At 41.4% G+C, this 16,242-nt stretch overlaps 1 protein-coding gene across 1 annotated transcript in view; it reads left to right on the top strand.

Moving 5' to 3' along the window:
- Positions 1 to 11,477, top strand: part of DOK6 (docking protein 6) — a 300,236-nt gene extending 288,759 nt beyond the window's left edge. Inside the window, exon 8 of the mRNA XM_040985108.1 lies at positions 11,240 to 11,477. Within this exon, the coding sequence (XP_040841042.1) occupies positions 11,240 to 11,379 (140 nt within the window). The 3' untranslated portion in view covers positions 11,380 to 11,477. The remainder of the gene's footprint in view (positions 1 to 11,239) is intronic.
- Positions 11,478 to 16,242: the final 4,765 nt, after the last annotated feature.

Raw genomic sequence — 16,242 nt, forward strand, 5'->3', positions numbered from 1 at the left:
TCTGGCTCACAGATCAGAAGATCAAGTGTAAGCTTTCCCATGACACTGCCAAGGGCTGCCGCGCCCCAAGGAAATCCTGGACACTTCCAGGCCGGAATGTTAAACGGCCCCTGGTCACCTCGAGAGAAAGTAACGTGGAGAGTGAGCCCCGAGTTGGGCAGGAGGCATGGGAGCACCATCCATCACGTGGCCTTCAGTCCTCCCTGAGAAGCTGTGGCTGTCACAGGCTGGTGGGGCAGTGAATGCCGACATATATGAAAAAAGATGATGGGCTCAACCACATATATGGGAGCTTTTGTTTTTGCTGTTATTGTTACTGATCTTCTCAGAGCAAAGACTATTCTCACAAGTACACAAGTGTATCATGTCTCCTCGAGTAAAATCTGCTTGCTCTTGTTGCATTCAATATGTTTCTTTTAATCAATATCGCTCAATCTAATCCATCTCATTATGTTGACCTTAGGATAATATTGAGATAGAAGCATGCACTTCTCCCGAAAGAGGAGAGATTGCCCAGTGAAGCCAAAACTCTTGAGAGCAAGAGATTTCTGAAATGGGATCCATTATGCTGATACAAATGATACCTGAGAATAAAGGACCAGCATCAGAATCAGTTCCCACAGCCCCAAGGTCAAAGTTAAACAGCAGGAAAAGACTGTGATGAGAGCTGAGAGCTTTTTTCTAGGATGAAAACGTGACGTAGGAAGGCACAGTTGTTTACATGGAATCTATGCTGTCTGCAGGAGGGAAGGTGTGACTGAGCGGGAAAGCTTTGGGTTGAGAAAGGACAAGAAATATGCCATAGTTTGGGATAACAAAAAAATCAAAAGGATCTTGAAAAGTCCATTGAGAATATATATTATGAAAACATGCATGAGTTCAAGATATCTTACATTGAAACCAGAATATCTTTTAATTTTGTCTTCTACAAAGTCATTTGAGTACCCTGGGGATTGTAGCTTTCATATTGGTTGGAGTTGTAAGAGGAGTTGTAAGAACATGTGGCCGAGAATAAAAGAAGGATTTGAGTTAGGACTTCAGTGCACTTTCAGAATCTTTATTTTTAGAGTTTTTTTTATTATTATTATTGGAAAAGCAGATATACAGAGAGGAGAGACAGAGAGGAAGATCTTCCATCCATTGATTCACTCTCCAAGTGACCGCAACAGCTGGTACCGTGCCAATCTGAAGCTAGGAGCCAGGAGCCTCTTCAAGGTCTCCCATGCAGGTGCAGGTCCCAAGGGGTTAGGCCATCCTCCACCTCTTTCCCACGCCAAAAGCAGGGAGTTGGACAGGAAGCAGGGCCGCTGGGATTAGAGCCAGCAGCCATGTGGGATCCTGGGCATGCAAGGTGAGGACTTTAACGACTACACTATCGCACCGGGCCCATACTTTGAAAATCTTAAAGTGGTTTTCATTCATTCTCTCCTGTAACCAATTTTCTGTATTAATTCCCATATTGTTATTCCAAGTCACAACGATCTGAATGAATAAAAATCACTATGATTTGATGTTTCTGCTATCCTGATTGTTATATATGCAGAGCTCATGAACTCTCTGAAATGGTAATTATCAATAGAAAGCAAAAGACAGACGTCATGCATGATTTTGCAACGCACTGATGATTTTTTTCCCCAATAATACACACATCAGTGCCCTCGAGCAAGCACTGAGCTGCCTGCATGCCCGTAATTATCTCCACAGGATGCAGGGCTTAACACCAAGATCAAAGAGTAGGAGAGATGTCTATCCACAGGTTTACTGGTTTTTTTATATTAGCCATATTTCCATTCAGAAATGTGAAGTACAAACTTTTAAGTGTAAATATACGAATGTACTATGTAAGCATCAGTAGAGCCTATCATTTTTTAAGATTGATTTTATTTTTGTTTGAAGGGCAGAGCGCCAGAGAGAGAAGCAGAAGCAGGGAGAGATCTTCCGTCTGCTGGTTTATTCCTCAAAAGGCGTTAGTGGCCAGAGCTGGATAAGTCTGAAGCCAGGACACAGGAGTCCTTCCAGGTCTCCCATGCGGATGCAGAAGTCCAAGAACTTGGTCCTCCTCTGTTGTCTTTCCAGGCCATTAGCAAGAGCTGGATCAGAAGTGGAACCACTGGGACTAGGACAGGCTCCCACAGTGCTGACACTACAAGCCGAGGCTTAGCGTGATGTGCCACGACTCTGACCCTTATAACCTATCATTTTTAAACCAGAAAATCACATCATTCGAATGATTCTATCAGACGAGTATAACCGGCTACTTACTAGATTATCAGATTTTTGTCAATAGAACCATAGGCCAACCATGCGTGGAAGGTGGTGCAGGGTGCGTCAGATGCCCTCGCGTCTTGAACTGGAGGGTTTCAGTAGAGCACCCACACCTCGTTCTGGAGCTGTAGTTCAAACCCTATGCCTTGTACTTCCCATGGGCCACATTTCTCCCTTTCCTATCACACATTGTAACAGCCAGTTCCAGACGATTCCAAAACACACACAGCTGCATCTTATTCTGTTCGGTTCCACTGTTGCAGGGGAGGGACGAAGAATCATTTTAACAAAGGGACTCTGAGAAGAGCCGCATTCACCGGAGCGTGTTAGCCCTCGCAGCCTGTAGGCTGTTTACCCGGTAATCTCTCAGCTTTCCGCCTTTAACAGTACCCGACTGTGGTGCAGCAGTCTCTTACGGCAATTTGAAGGGGTAGCAGATCTTCGAGAGTAATTTCCCATATTCAAAATTAAAATATTCCTCACTCCTTTCTCCAATGGCTCTAATGGGATAAAAGCTTGATTCTAAAGCCACAGGAATCATTCCTTTTCTCTGCTTTGTATTTCTCCTGGAATGAATGCTTTTTCTTCCCTGAGTAAATCAGATGAGTTTTCTAATTTGTTTCATTTCATCTTTGTGTTGCCAGCGTGCTGTTGTTTAAAAAAAAAAAAAAGGTCTTATGAGGAAATCCCCCTGCAACAAGACAATAATAGCAAAAGCTGTGATGACATAGAAAAAGTTTTCAGAGGACTGAATTGTCTTTTCTATAATTGATTATAATTAATAACACAATTTAATCCTATTAATTTAAGTGTGAAGCCGACCACTTACCTAGTTTTCTTTACTCCAGTGAGGCAGCATTGATCTCATTCATTCCTGCTTGGGATCATCTAGCTCTCACTATGAAACCATTCAATTGGTCCCCTAGTATGTAAATTACCTCATTAAGGCACTGTGCATTTCAGACCAAGAAAGGACATCATTGAAATTTACTAGAATCTTACTCAATAATGGGTAAATGCAATATCCAACAAAAGTGTCAAGGCACTATCCTCATAATGGGAATCACTAAATATCATAATTTATTAATATCATCAAGAATAATGAAATGGCTAGGACTTCACCCTGCATGCAAGCTAGCAGGTTAACAGTGTCATGATTGTGAGTTAATAGAAGACATGAGAATCCGGGACCAAAGACAATAGGAAGTTTATTACTAATAGCAACAGCAATTGCATTAACTAAAATACCAGCGTTTGTGATGGGCTTGCTGGATCCCCGTTCCCTTAGGCTGAACTTGGAGCATCAGGTGGCGTGTGCCCATGAAGCAGGTTGTGTTACAGAGAGGAGTCACATGGTTGGGGAACCCGAATATTTTAGGATGGGCAGCAATCAGGCTGCGCTTTGCTGCAGAGGAAGTCATCATTTTATTGAAATCAGCAAAGCTCCCTTTGGTTCCAGAGGGAGACCTTAGCCGCATTTCCTCAGGCCTATGCTTCCTCAGATATTCTTGAAAACACAGTCCAGAACAAAGTGTGCAGACACCCGAGAGCAGCACACAGAATTACCGACCAACAAATTCACAGCTCAGGTCTTATTTCCTTAGTTTCTTACTCTTGGCACATCTATTTAGATTTTCCTTAAAAGCAATGTTTTAAACTGTTAGACTTGTTAGGGTTAATGCTTTAATGAAGCTAAAAAACAATAATTTCTCACGCATATGTCTGTAGCAGATATTTGACTATCATATGGCCCTGTATATTATTTTCATTTTTAAATGGCTTTTATTTTCCCATCAGCTAGGGCCAGGACACATAATGAAGCTACTTTTGTTTACCAGGTAATTATTGATGATTAAAGATGTGCAAGGCAAAATCTCAAATATCCACACATCTTTCTACATTCTACTCTATTTGTAAACACAAGAGTGAGCCACTGCATGCATTTTTAATAGTTTTGCTCATTAATATTTATCCAGTGCCTGTTGTGTGTCTGGCATGGTACAAGATTCCAGATACACAAAGATAAATAAGCTTCCTGTCCTCAAACTTTGTGTGATTTCATAGAGGAGACTCGGAAGGGAAGAGGTGAGACAGAGAGGCACTTGAGGATGCTGAGACAGGGCAGTGGCATGGCCTCAGCATGTCCTAGGTGGATGCTGTGGAGGAAGGTGTAGGCTTCAGAGAAGAATTCTTAAAGAAAAAGTAATAATAAGTATCCATCATGTAAGAATTGAATTGAGTGTGACGATAGTTCTTCCTAGTAGAGGAGAAACTTAAATACTACACTGTGGAGTTTCCATGTCAACTAGAATAGTATGGCGGGGATGGGGTGGGAGGTCATTTATTAAACCTGCCCCATCACTTTGGCAAATAACAAGTTCAAGAAAATGGATGCTGTTGGCAGTCAAAAGCAGTTAATTGGCTGTAGCTACAGACCCAGTAAGAAAACCAAGGGAGAGCTAGTACCTCTGAAGCAATGGATCTCAGGGTATTATGAAGGTAGGATTTACACAACTTGCTGACTGATATTCTGAGGAGAGAGAACAGGAAAGCAAGAAAACCGGATGGCCCTCTTTGCTTCGCCATTGGTCGGTGATGAATGGGCATCAGTCAGTGCACGGGAAGGACTGGAGAGGAGGGAAATAGTGTGGGGAAGAATGATGGGCTCATTGTGAAGCATGGGTTTGAAGTAATAGCCGAGTTTCTATTTCCTGATCATACTCGCCTTTTTATTGATGAATGCCAAGTTGAAGAAGGAAAGCGGTTTTCATCTTTTTAAGACACCTGTGTTTTGTCTGTAAGTGGAAGAAAATATTACAGACATAAGATTTCCAGTTGCTGGACTTATACAAAGTCACCAAAGAAGCTCACTTTCTCCCCTTGTCACCTGTTTTCTGGGAAAATTTTCTTATTTTTCATTAATCTAAAGAGAACAAATTCTCTTTATATTATGCTGCCAACGCAGCTACAAGAACTGCCCTCCCAGTTCTCTTCATATGCCTCCCTCCCTTGGAAATTCTGTCAATTTATCGGATCCTAGTTATCTAGTAAATTAAACAGCATGTAGACACATGTTTTAAAGAACAAGTAAATAATGCAACATATTGAGCTCTGTTGAATCCATTGCTTTAGTTACATTAACTCAATCTAGCTGTTAGTAAATATTTAGAACGTGTAGCAGCCCCTCTCTTTGCCCTGAGCACCTTCTCTTTAGGGCATGGCTGAGAGGGAAAGTTTAGGAAGCTTTGAGCTGCAGTCCTCATAAGGTGAGACAAGCAGGTCTAGAGCATCAAGTTTTAAATTAGAGTTTGCTTTATTTTGTTTTGCTTTCATCAAAAATGCCTAAGTGCATATTTCAACTAAAAATTGAGTTCTTTCATTTACTCTCATATTCATTATTGTCAAAATCAAACATTTATAAAGGCCTTCATATATACGTACATATGCATATACACATGTGTGTATATGTATTTGATTGACAAATTTTTAAAGATTTACTTATTTGAAAGGAGAGTTAGAGAGAGAGGGAAAAAGGATTAGGTAAGGCATTTTATGATAACCTTAAGTAACATCATTTGTAAATTGTCTGTAAATAGTTGGCTTCAAGGGAAAAAATGGTCTAATTAACTTCCAGTAAGACTATGGAGCACTACAGATTCATAGTGTAGGTAAGCCAAGTGAGCTGACCTTGAAGAAGGGTATTCAAAGTATGTTATCATAAGGGAAAGCCTAGTGAGATGGCAGAGAAAGAATAGACATCCATCAGTAACAATGAGAATAATAAGCACCTATTCAATGTGGAAAGAAGAAAACTAACATGCATTGCATACCAACCACCAATTGTTTAACTTAATCCCTAAACTTCTTCTTTAGGAAAGGGTTAGGAAAATACAACACAAAAAGCTGTGATAAAAGCCCAGCTTGTCTGTTTCAGAAGTCCATGGTTGTGCTGCTGCTGCTGCTGCTGCTGGTGGAACTCGCCTACACCATGTTTCTGTTTATTTGCTGTTGTTGAAGCACCAAGTTCATTGTGTAACATCGATCTCCCGAGCTCTGCTGGCTTTCTCTGGTCCTGCACAGCACCAGAGAAAGCAAACTTCTCTTTATGGAAAATGAGTTCACTGTGTTCTGTCCTAGTCCAGCCAAGGACCATTCTTTACGTACCGTGTCTTCTGTGGGGGATTTTAATTCCTTTAGTCGTGGCTAGTAAATAATCGTCAAGTGATGAGCTTATTATACCCCAGATTTTAGGGAAAAGATTGTGTTTACAAAGATTCTTCTGAGTCTTCAGTGACACAAAAGGAGTCAGCAATGTGTTCCATATTTCCTCTTCTTCTTCAGCTATTTCTAAATCTCCAAGGTTCCTTATTACAGTGGGAATGTAGTTTCCACAGATATATTCCATGTTAAGAATTGGAAAAGAGGACCTGGGAGGCTCCAAACACCACGATAAGGACATGGAAAGCCTGCTTGTCTGCTTCGATTGGCTTCTGTGTTTGTGTGGTCAAATATTGCACAAATAAAAATGCACAAGCGTTTTATTTTAGTAAAAGTATTGATAAATTAAAAATAAATCATCTAAGAATAACAGGAGAAAACAAAGGTCAGCAAAATACTCTTCATTAGACTTTCCAGCTGTAGAAGCTTTTATTCCCACCTACAGGAAGAGTGAATTATTGTCTGGCATCAATAGTATGATGAGGAAACAAAAATGTTGGGTTGGTAAGGTTTTTCTCAATCAGATGTGTGTATCAGAACTTTGTCATATAAACACCAAGCCCAAGTCCCACCTCCTTGAAGAGACCTTCTCTGGTCACCAAAGTTACCGTCCTGCTTGGAAACTACCATGACAATACATCGACTTACTAGAGTGACAGCCTCCAACACAGTTTAGTACACTGCTTCAGTATTCAGTGGAATCACATAATCTTGATGTTTTTATCACCATCCAGGACTTTCAGATAAAGAAACTGAGAAACCCACAAGCAAAGTCAGACCCTGAACATTCGCTATAAGCTGGCCAGCAGCAGAAGCAGCTCCACAGCTCCCAGCACTAACCTCCAAGCCTCCCCTAACCTTGAACCTTGCCACAACCCTCTCCTCTAACCTGTGACTCAACCCTTACTGTCTCTCCTAACCCTCTGTTAACTTCCACCCTCTCCCCTGACAGCTTCCCAAACTCCTCCCCTAACTTCTGACTCCTTCTTAATCACACCCCTAACCTCCACTGAATTCTGACATCTGATAGTTCCCTAAACCCTGTTGCAACCATTCTGTCTTTCACCAGCCACTCCTCACTTTTCCCAACTCTGCCAACCTCCAAGAATTCCCCAGCCTCTTCCTAACCCTCAGCTTGACCTCTACTTGGACACTACCACTAACCACACCTCTAATTTCTCCTCTTCCACTTCTCCTAGTCCCAGCCAGTCACTTAACTCTTTCATTCCTTTACTTGTTACCTGCGTTACATCTGCAGGAAAAAAATTTTTTTAAGTATCACTTTTTTTTTTCATATATTTTATTGTTATTATTTTATGATATATTCAATAGGCTCTGGAATTTCCCTTACCCCCTCCCAAAATCCCCAGCACCACTGATTTAGACTATATTGTTATAATAATATAGTTCCTCACAATCCTAAGTCCATCACTGTGGGCATAGACAATGGCAGAGAGTCCAGCATCCTATTGTCAATATATTCAACAGTTTCATTGAAAGTCAAACTTTGATTTGGAAGTAGAGATGCACACTGCATTGTATCCTCATATCTGGATATGATAGTCTCCATTACACAGTTACTATACATCCCTTAAATGAAAAGCCACAGAACAAAATCAACAACAGGAAGGAAAATAGGAATTTACAACACTATGAAGTTAAATAACATACAACCGAATGTGTTGCTAAAGAAATGAAAAAAGAAAATCAAGAACCTTCTTGGAGAAAGTGATGCTACTGTATGATCTATGAGTCAGTGACGAATTCAGGAAAAAAACTGTTTTGAAGAAATGAAAATAGAAACAAAAAACAAAAAACATCAAAATCCATGAGATATTGTTTGCACTGAGCTTTGTTGGTGGGATGTGTCTCTTGTTGGCAAGACATAGATGAGGTTTGTTTTTTGAACCAGTTCAGGTGTATGATATTTCATTGATGAGCTTAAGCCATTTCAACTCAGGAATAAAATGAATAGGTGGTAATTTGGTCCTGTCATTTTAGCAACGGGTTGTTCCTTGTTAGATTTAGTCTTCTGTTGTTATTTTACTGGGATGTTCTTCATATTTGCCTTTGGTTTCATTGGGTGCTATTCCTCTTCTCTGTCAAGAAAACATCTTTAAGCATCATTTGTAAGGCAGGTCTGGAAGAAGTGTATTATTTGAGCTTTTCTTTACTGTGGAAGAATTTTATTTCATTTTCAAAGACAAAGGAAAGCTCTACTGTGTGCATTATTCTGGGCTGACAGTTTTTTTGCTTTTAGAATCTGGAATATATCGCTGCATTCTCTTCTGGCCCGTAAAGTTTCCTGTGACAGGTGAGGTGTGAGTCTGATTGCCATTCCTCTATGGATCAGTTGGTTCTTTAAGTGCACATTTAAGAATCTTCCCTTATGTTCAACTGGATTACCATGTGAAGTGGTAAAGGTCACTTTTGGTCAGCCCTTTCGAGAGTTCTGTGCCCCTCCTGTGTTCTGTTACTCAATTCTTTCTCCATATTAGGAAAGTTTTTTTTTAATACATTTTTAAAACCAGCTTCTCTTTCTACGCTTTCTGGAATTCCCATAACTCTTCTGTTTGGCTTTTAATAGTGTCTGTTAATTCTTAAATTTTTTTAACCTAACCCAGCTCTGCTTCCACCTTTTTGATTGCTTCCCCATTATGACAAGAAATATCTTACACTTCAGAGATTCTTTTTTGAATTTTTATTATTCCATTTTTGAGCTTCTCCACTGAATTTTTGATTTGCTCTGTTGTGTCTTTCATTCCCAATAAGTCGGCTGTGGAGGCCCTCTGGCCACTGGTGCAGCTCAGATCACTGCTGACTGAGTGCTGCAGGGGTGTCTGGACACTACAACACCACACCTGTGTCTTCGCTGCTTTTCCATTCCATCAGTCTCCAGGTGCCCTCTGCTTCGGCCTGTCCTCTCCTGTTTCCTGGGATGTGCCCTCTCTCCTTCACCTTGGCTAATGTTTCTCTGTTTAAACATGTCGTTACCCTATTCCACCATCTTGGTTCTCTGAAAGAGAACTCAGCAGACAGGTCTCTTTAGAGCTGTGAGTGTGGGTTAGGGAGCCAGGTAGGACTGATAAGCATTACCATCCCTAGCCCTGAAAGGTCTAAGAGGAAATGCGAGTACAGGACCCTAGGAGAGGGCGAATGTGGAGCACTGTGGTGGCAGAAAGTTCTGGAAGCTCCGAAGGACTGGCTTGGCTAGGCAGCAGGAACGGCAGGGTGAACATCCTTTCCCACTCTCCCTAAACAGCTCGTGGTGAGTCAACCAGAGATTCCGATAAATAGTGACCAGAAATGTCCTTCAGCTAAAAGCCAGTTTTCCCCTCAACATTTGAAACATGTAAGTGGTTCTCCCGATTTTAATGAGTTGCTTCTTTCTCTGCCCTTTTGGCTTTCGGCCCCAGATCCCAAGCTGCCCACACTGCAAGTACATTATCTGAGTCACCAAACACAGCAGACAACGAAAGCGCATTCAGCGTGTGACATTGAGAAGGACAGGGCTGCTGAGGAGCCCAGCAGTGAGAGCTCCACGTCTCTGTGTTACGAGATTGTCGCCTCTCGCTCCCTTGCCCAGAGAGCAGATAAAATACAAATCAAACCAAATGCCTTTCTTCCTCTGGGTAAAATAAACTCCAAAAACACAGAAAATATTACATGGGCTTTTGTTCTTTCCCCATTAAGCTCCTCCATTGCATGCGAATCATCCTGAAGTAGGAGAACTAATTACTGGAGAACAAAATGACACCAAGGCCTCCAGGACTTGAGCTGCAGCCTGAGCATGCGTGTTTCTCTCCCACACTGCTGTCTGTCCAAAGGGTTTCAGGAATCACTTCTGCTTTGCTTTTGTTTGAAAATGCCTCAACAAGGAATGTACCCTTATGAATAAAAGCACAGAAGAATTTTTTTTTAAGTACATTTTGCGTTTGATTCAATTTTAGATCATTTTGGTAACCACCAAGGGTGTTCATCTTGGTGAGCCACATCATGAAGTGGATTTCATTCCTGGGACTCACACACCCACGAGGATAAACCAGACAGAGGCACTGAGTCTGTCACTGAAGAAGCTTTTCTTCTGATATTTCCTGGTGACTGGTTAAATTGCGGGGTGGTAGAGTTTGGTTTTAAGAAATAGTGTGAAGTGAAATGAAAGTCTGCCACTGCAAAAATTAAAAAGGGGAGAGAGAAGGAGGTAGTGGGGCTGGAGAAGATGGCCAGAAGGAATGACAGGGCACAGAGCGTCACTACGCTCCTAACGCTGTAATGCAAAAACATGAAACTTGTTCACTTTATGTAAATAAAATTTTTAAATTAAAAAAAAGCATAGGAAAAACAAATATATAAAACTTGCCTTTGGGGGGAAAAAAGGGGATAATTTGCATAATTTGCATGTATTTGTTGAAAGTGGGAATAAGAAATGAAAGTAGCTTATGGGTTATCTAGTAGAAAGATCTTTTTCAGTGTAGGGGAGAATTTTTCTACTTCTATTCCAAATATTCCAGGATAGAAGTTTGAGATTTCTTGAAAACTATGTCTACCGAACATCCAAAAATCTTGACAAGATATATTTAGCGACTAGAAGAATTCTAGCTCATCGAGGAGCAAGGCGCCGCAATCTCAGCGTTAGCAGCTTGCTTACCTGGAGCTGGCCCCTGAGGCTTCAGCCATTCATTGTTTTCTTGTTTTATCATGTCTGTCACATTGCTGAATCTGCTTCTCAGTTCATCTCTCCCTTTTTCCTCCCCAGGCCACGGGTTTGGTCCTACAAAGATGTCCCGGGCACAGACGTTTCCCAGCTACTCCACAGAGCCCAATGAAGAGGTTCAGCCGCCTTTGTCACGGTCCAGCAGCTACGGATTCAGCTACAGCTCCAGCCTCATTCAATGACACCCAGAGAGCCAACGCTGACCAGAGACAGTCTGTCCTGGACCCGCCTGGAGGGGCGTTGCGCCCTCTGCCTCCTGGAAGACCTACTGCAGTACAAACTGACATGGGTCGGATCTAGCTCCAATCCCACGGGAAGGTTCAAAACTGGAGTTCTGCTTCCTTGGTTCAGTGGCTAAGTCCTTTATTTATTGAATTTCTTTAGGGGGAAAAAAATCTATGTTTTGCAACAATAGAATCGACAGTCATTTAAATAAACAAAATTGGGTATGACAGCAGAAGCCTGGGCGTGGGGAGAAGTTTTCCCAGCCATGCATGGGTGGTGGGTGTTTCCCAGCCATGCCCGGGTGGTAGGTGCCCACCCCAGCTCTCAGACCAATCCTCCTGATTGTGCACAGCATCTGTCCTTAGACTCACTTGGAACCAGCTCTGTGGTTTTGATGGGCAAATCCTGTCAGTTCTACAAATGGCATTGTGATTCTTCATATAAATAAGCCCAGTTGGCAATTAAGGGGACACACTCTTTAGCGGGGCCCTGCATCTCTGTGTGTCTGCGTGTATGTGTCTGTGTGTGTGTCTGTGTCTGTGTGTGTGTGTGTGTGTGTGTGTGTGTGTGTGTGTAGACAAATACAAATGTGGATATCACCGTATCCATTTATATATAACAAGTATATATTAAACATGTGTTGAGGGTGACAGGACATGCTCGCTTAAATTATTGAAAACTGTAATTTGACACATTAAAACTAAGGTTGTTATGTTGAGTAGCTATTTTTGAAACAGTGCTGTAAAAAAAAAAGGCTTCTTATTAGCAAATGTATTCATGTAGTTCAGTGTACTCCTATGACAACTGCGAGTACAGATGTGAGCAGAGGAATGCTGTGAAAGCAAAGGGCCAGCCTAGCTGCCCCACCTGTCGCTGGCCTTGCATCCAGCCGGCCTCCTCCTCCTGATGCTGTTTTTCCCCACAGCCATCCCTGTAAGCGACTCAGAGAAGGTTCCGTGTGGATACTGATCAGCTTACACTTACCCCTGGGAAACAAGAGACTCCCAGTGAGGAAATGCTTAAGACAGAAGTAAAGTATGCTTAGAAAGAACTCAGTCAGATGGGCAGGGGATTGTCTGCTTAGATTTAAAATGTCACAGATGTCATTCTCGGAGAGCCATCCTGGACTTGCAACTGCTTATTGGACCAGAACATTTTTTACTTTTACTGGTCGCAGGTTTTCAGGGATTATAAGAGAAACTGAGTTTTTTCATCCCTGGCACTAAGACACACCTGTAATACTTCAAGAAAAGTGAAGAACTGAGTGGCAGTTGGCTAATTTAGGTCAGTGTAGATGTTTGCCCTTAATGCTGAAGTTTACTCAAGGGAAAACAGAATTTTCTGCCTGAGTCACCGGATGCCATGTACCTAATTGGTTCTCTTGAATCATACATGGTAGTTTAGGAATGGTGAGCATGATCCCATGAATACGTGGCTTTTTTTTTTCTTACTAGGAAAAGTGTCTTAAACTCTCAAAGTTAATATCCTGAAGGGAGACCCTTTGTGCTGTTCTTGGATAAGACTTCTTTTCATCCTTGTGTGTAGCCTTAATCAAGACTGACCATCCCTTGCAATGAATGAACACTGAATTGAACTGGTTCCAGGTCCGTCCTTCATAAATGTGCACTTACAACAGGTACCTAGGCTCCCTGAACCACGGAGATATGTAATCAAATCACATCAAGACACTACTCCTAGAAGTTAGCGTGGCTGCAAAAAAAAATAATGATCTGAAGCTTCCTACAAAGAAAATCACCCAGGCTGCCTGATGCACTGTGAATTTTGCTGACGCAGCAGAGAAGCTGCTGTCCGCTCCCTTGCAACTTACAAGCTTCCTTGGAATGCCAGCTTTCAGGGTTAACACTCCAAAACTTCTCCAGCACATGGCATTGGCCATTGAAATGCTGCTAGTCAAATAGACCAGAGCAACTCCCAGCTGAGACCATGTGAGCACAGTTCCTGGTGGGGCCGCATTCCGAGCGATCTTCTCGCCAGCCCCTCAGCCGAGCTGTTGCTTCTGCACCATATGTTTACACAATGGACTTATGGTGAAAGGCCCTCGAGGGTCCCACTTCACGTCTCGGCTTTATTAATGTGCTGGAAGCACAGACAGCGAGTCCAAGGGGGATTCTGCTAATTAGGTGAGTCTGCTCTTGTGTCTGTTTGCAGGAGGCAAACAATTGCAGGAAGTTGCTTCAAGAACACCATGTGGTTCTCTCATTACCAAGGAGCAGCAAAGATCACCTATAACCTTGGGCCAGTTGTGCATTCTGAAAATAATCTCAAAGAGAACAGGTGTGAGAGAAACTTACTTTCCAAATCTTTAACCTTGTCTCATTACAATGAGAGCAAAGCTATACAATAATTCATGGTACATTTTTGTAGCTTAATTCTAGCATACCCCTCTAAGCATATTTGCAATATAGCAAAGTCAAAGCTGTTAAATAAAGAGACCAGAAAATTCTTATTAATCTGAGATACCTGGCATGGGCAGCGCTTATTATAACAAAAATGACAAACAGATAAATCCACAAAAACCAAAGATGGAGAGTTACTGTACCCATCTCCTGGAACTTGATGAGTTCCACTGGACCAACCAGAATGATTGTGCACATGTATTCAACTCACCATTACTTATGGAAGATGCCTCTATCCTTAGCCAACCATTTCTCCCTTCAGAGTTTGTACTCTATCTTTAATATATATGAGGCTTTTTCATCGGGAGGGAGGGATTGCTTTGAACCAAAGACATCTTTTGGCTCCTTCTGAAAGAGGTTCCATCCAAATCTGTACATATGAATGAAAAGACTGATGCTAAAGGGATCCAACACAAGCATTAAAGGCTCTTGAGCAGCAGAGGAAGCCTCGAGGATGCACACCTTTTGTAGAAAGATTACATGAGGGGGCTCATTTTTTCTGTCCCTAACTTTTTCTTCTGATAATCATAACTAATGTTCACATGACCAAGACATGATGCATTCTAAATGCAGAAAACTGCAAGGTGAACATGGTACAGCTGCTTACGATTCGGTGAGAGGAGCAGAAAACAACTTTCACTTACTTACCAATTTATTTATGCAGGTTGCAAATATTTACAAAATTACTAGATCCTGGCCACTGCAACAACTTAAATTTAAATAATAAATATATATTTACTTCTATATTAGGGAAGATATGGTTGGATAGAGCATGTGAAATAAAGTGAAAACTTTCATTAAAAGTAGACCTCACCCTTTTTACCAGGTAGTAACTAGAATCCTATTTCTAGTATCTTGTATAATTCTCTGCCTTCACTGGGAATTTACGTTTCAATATCATCTCTCACCTATCAAATGGTCACCCATGAAAACCTGCTGCCCAAATAGGAACATTGGCTTGATAAACAACTTTGCATTCCTAATGATAGTTTCTACAGAACCAACTTATAGCATGTGATATCTTTATAATAGCTGTTACAGACATCATAAAGTTTGTATCTAACCCCATTCTTTAACCAGAATCTCAGAAACCTGCGTACAAGAGCATGAATACCCTGCTCCCTAGATCATGTGAACTATTTACAAAAGTTGACCACTAGTTCTACAGTATAAACAAGCTAAGGAAATGATATTCATACAGAAAATTATATTCTAGTTTTCACAGTTACTACACTGTACAGGAAATGGGCAATGTCCATCCAGCCTGGCTAAGCATTAGGCCCTTGACCTTTATGTTCATCAACCCTCAGTAATTTGTAAAATTACTTTATCAATCATTAATGAAATTCTACAAGCTCCCAAGCACAGCCATCTCACAATGGTTAACATTTGTCGCTGGATTTGCATTAGCAGTTGTGACAAGAGACCATAACATTAATTTCTAGCCATTGAAACTGTGAAGTGTGTACTTATTGGCCAGGAAATGTATGGAGTCCAGTTTCTCATGAATGGTGACCAGTCAGGTCGACAGAAGTTTAGGCAAGGTGATGAAGAACCCAGGGAAGTGTCCAAAGGAATGCATGAGTCTTAGTTGCCTAGCCCTCTTACCCTAATTCTGGGTCAGTCTTGGCCTTCTTACTCTCATCACCTTCTCCTAAGTGTATAATACAGTTTTATTATGTCTTGACATTATCACAAAAAGACAATAGGCCATAAATGTGCTTCTTTTAGTTCAGTGAAAAATATTTTAACACAGAGTGTATACCAAAATCCCCATAGTAGGATGTGTTCTTGGAAACATGTAAATCATTTTTGTATGGCCAAGCTCATCGGAGTTTCATCATGAAGCGATATTAGCAGTGCTATAGGCTAGGATCACAATCATGGAGACAAGATCAACAGATTCGCATGTGCATTTTCTGTAAACACGTCTGAAAAACTGTCCATCTTTCCTCTCTGTAGAACTACCATAAATTCTTCCTTTCTTATTTAAGAACATGAGCCTGTTGTCACTTCTACAGAGGAGCACTAAGGTATAGTCGCTCATGGACAGTTCACGTGATTTTTCTAGACAGGTAGAATGCTAACTACGTGTGAATGCAATATTAAAGTTCATGTAGACTAAAGGTCTTGATGCTTCCCTTGCGGTGGGGTTGGAAGTAGCAACTGAAACCCAAGAATGCTGTAATTTGAATAAAAGACAAAGAAACATCTAGGAATACCTTTTGCCTAGTTCTTGGCTCCTGACCCGGGAACATACCCTCAGCGTCATGTCATCTTCCAGTAAGAGCAGGAATTGAGAAATGTTACATGACTTTGAAATATATAAGCCCTTGTACACTCAACTGTCCTAATATACTTTTAAATATCTTTGCTCTTCCTCAACTCATTCCCAACTCTGTC

Source organism: Ochotona curzoniae, unplaced genomic scaffold (assembly GCF_017591425.1).
Source record: "Ochotona curzoniae isolate NIBS_2020 unplaced genomic scaffold, NIBS_Ocur_1.0 contig_43, whole genome shotgun sequence".
In the NCBI taxonomy this organism is placed as follows: Eukaryota; Metazoa; Chordata; class Mammalia; order Lagomorpha; family Ochotonidae; genus Ochotona; species Ochotona curzoniae.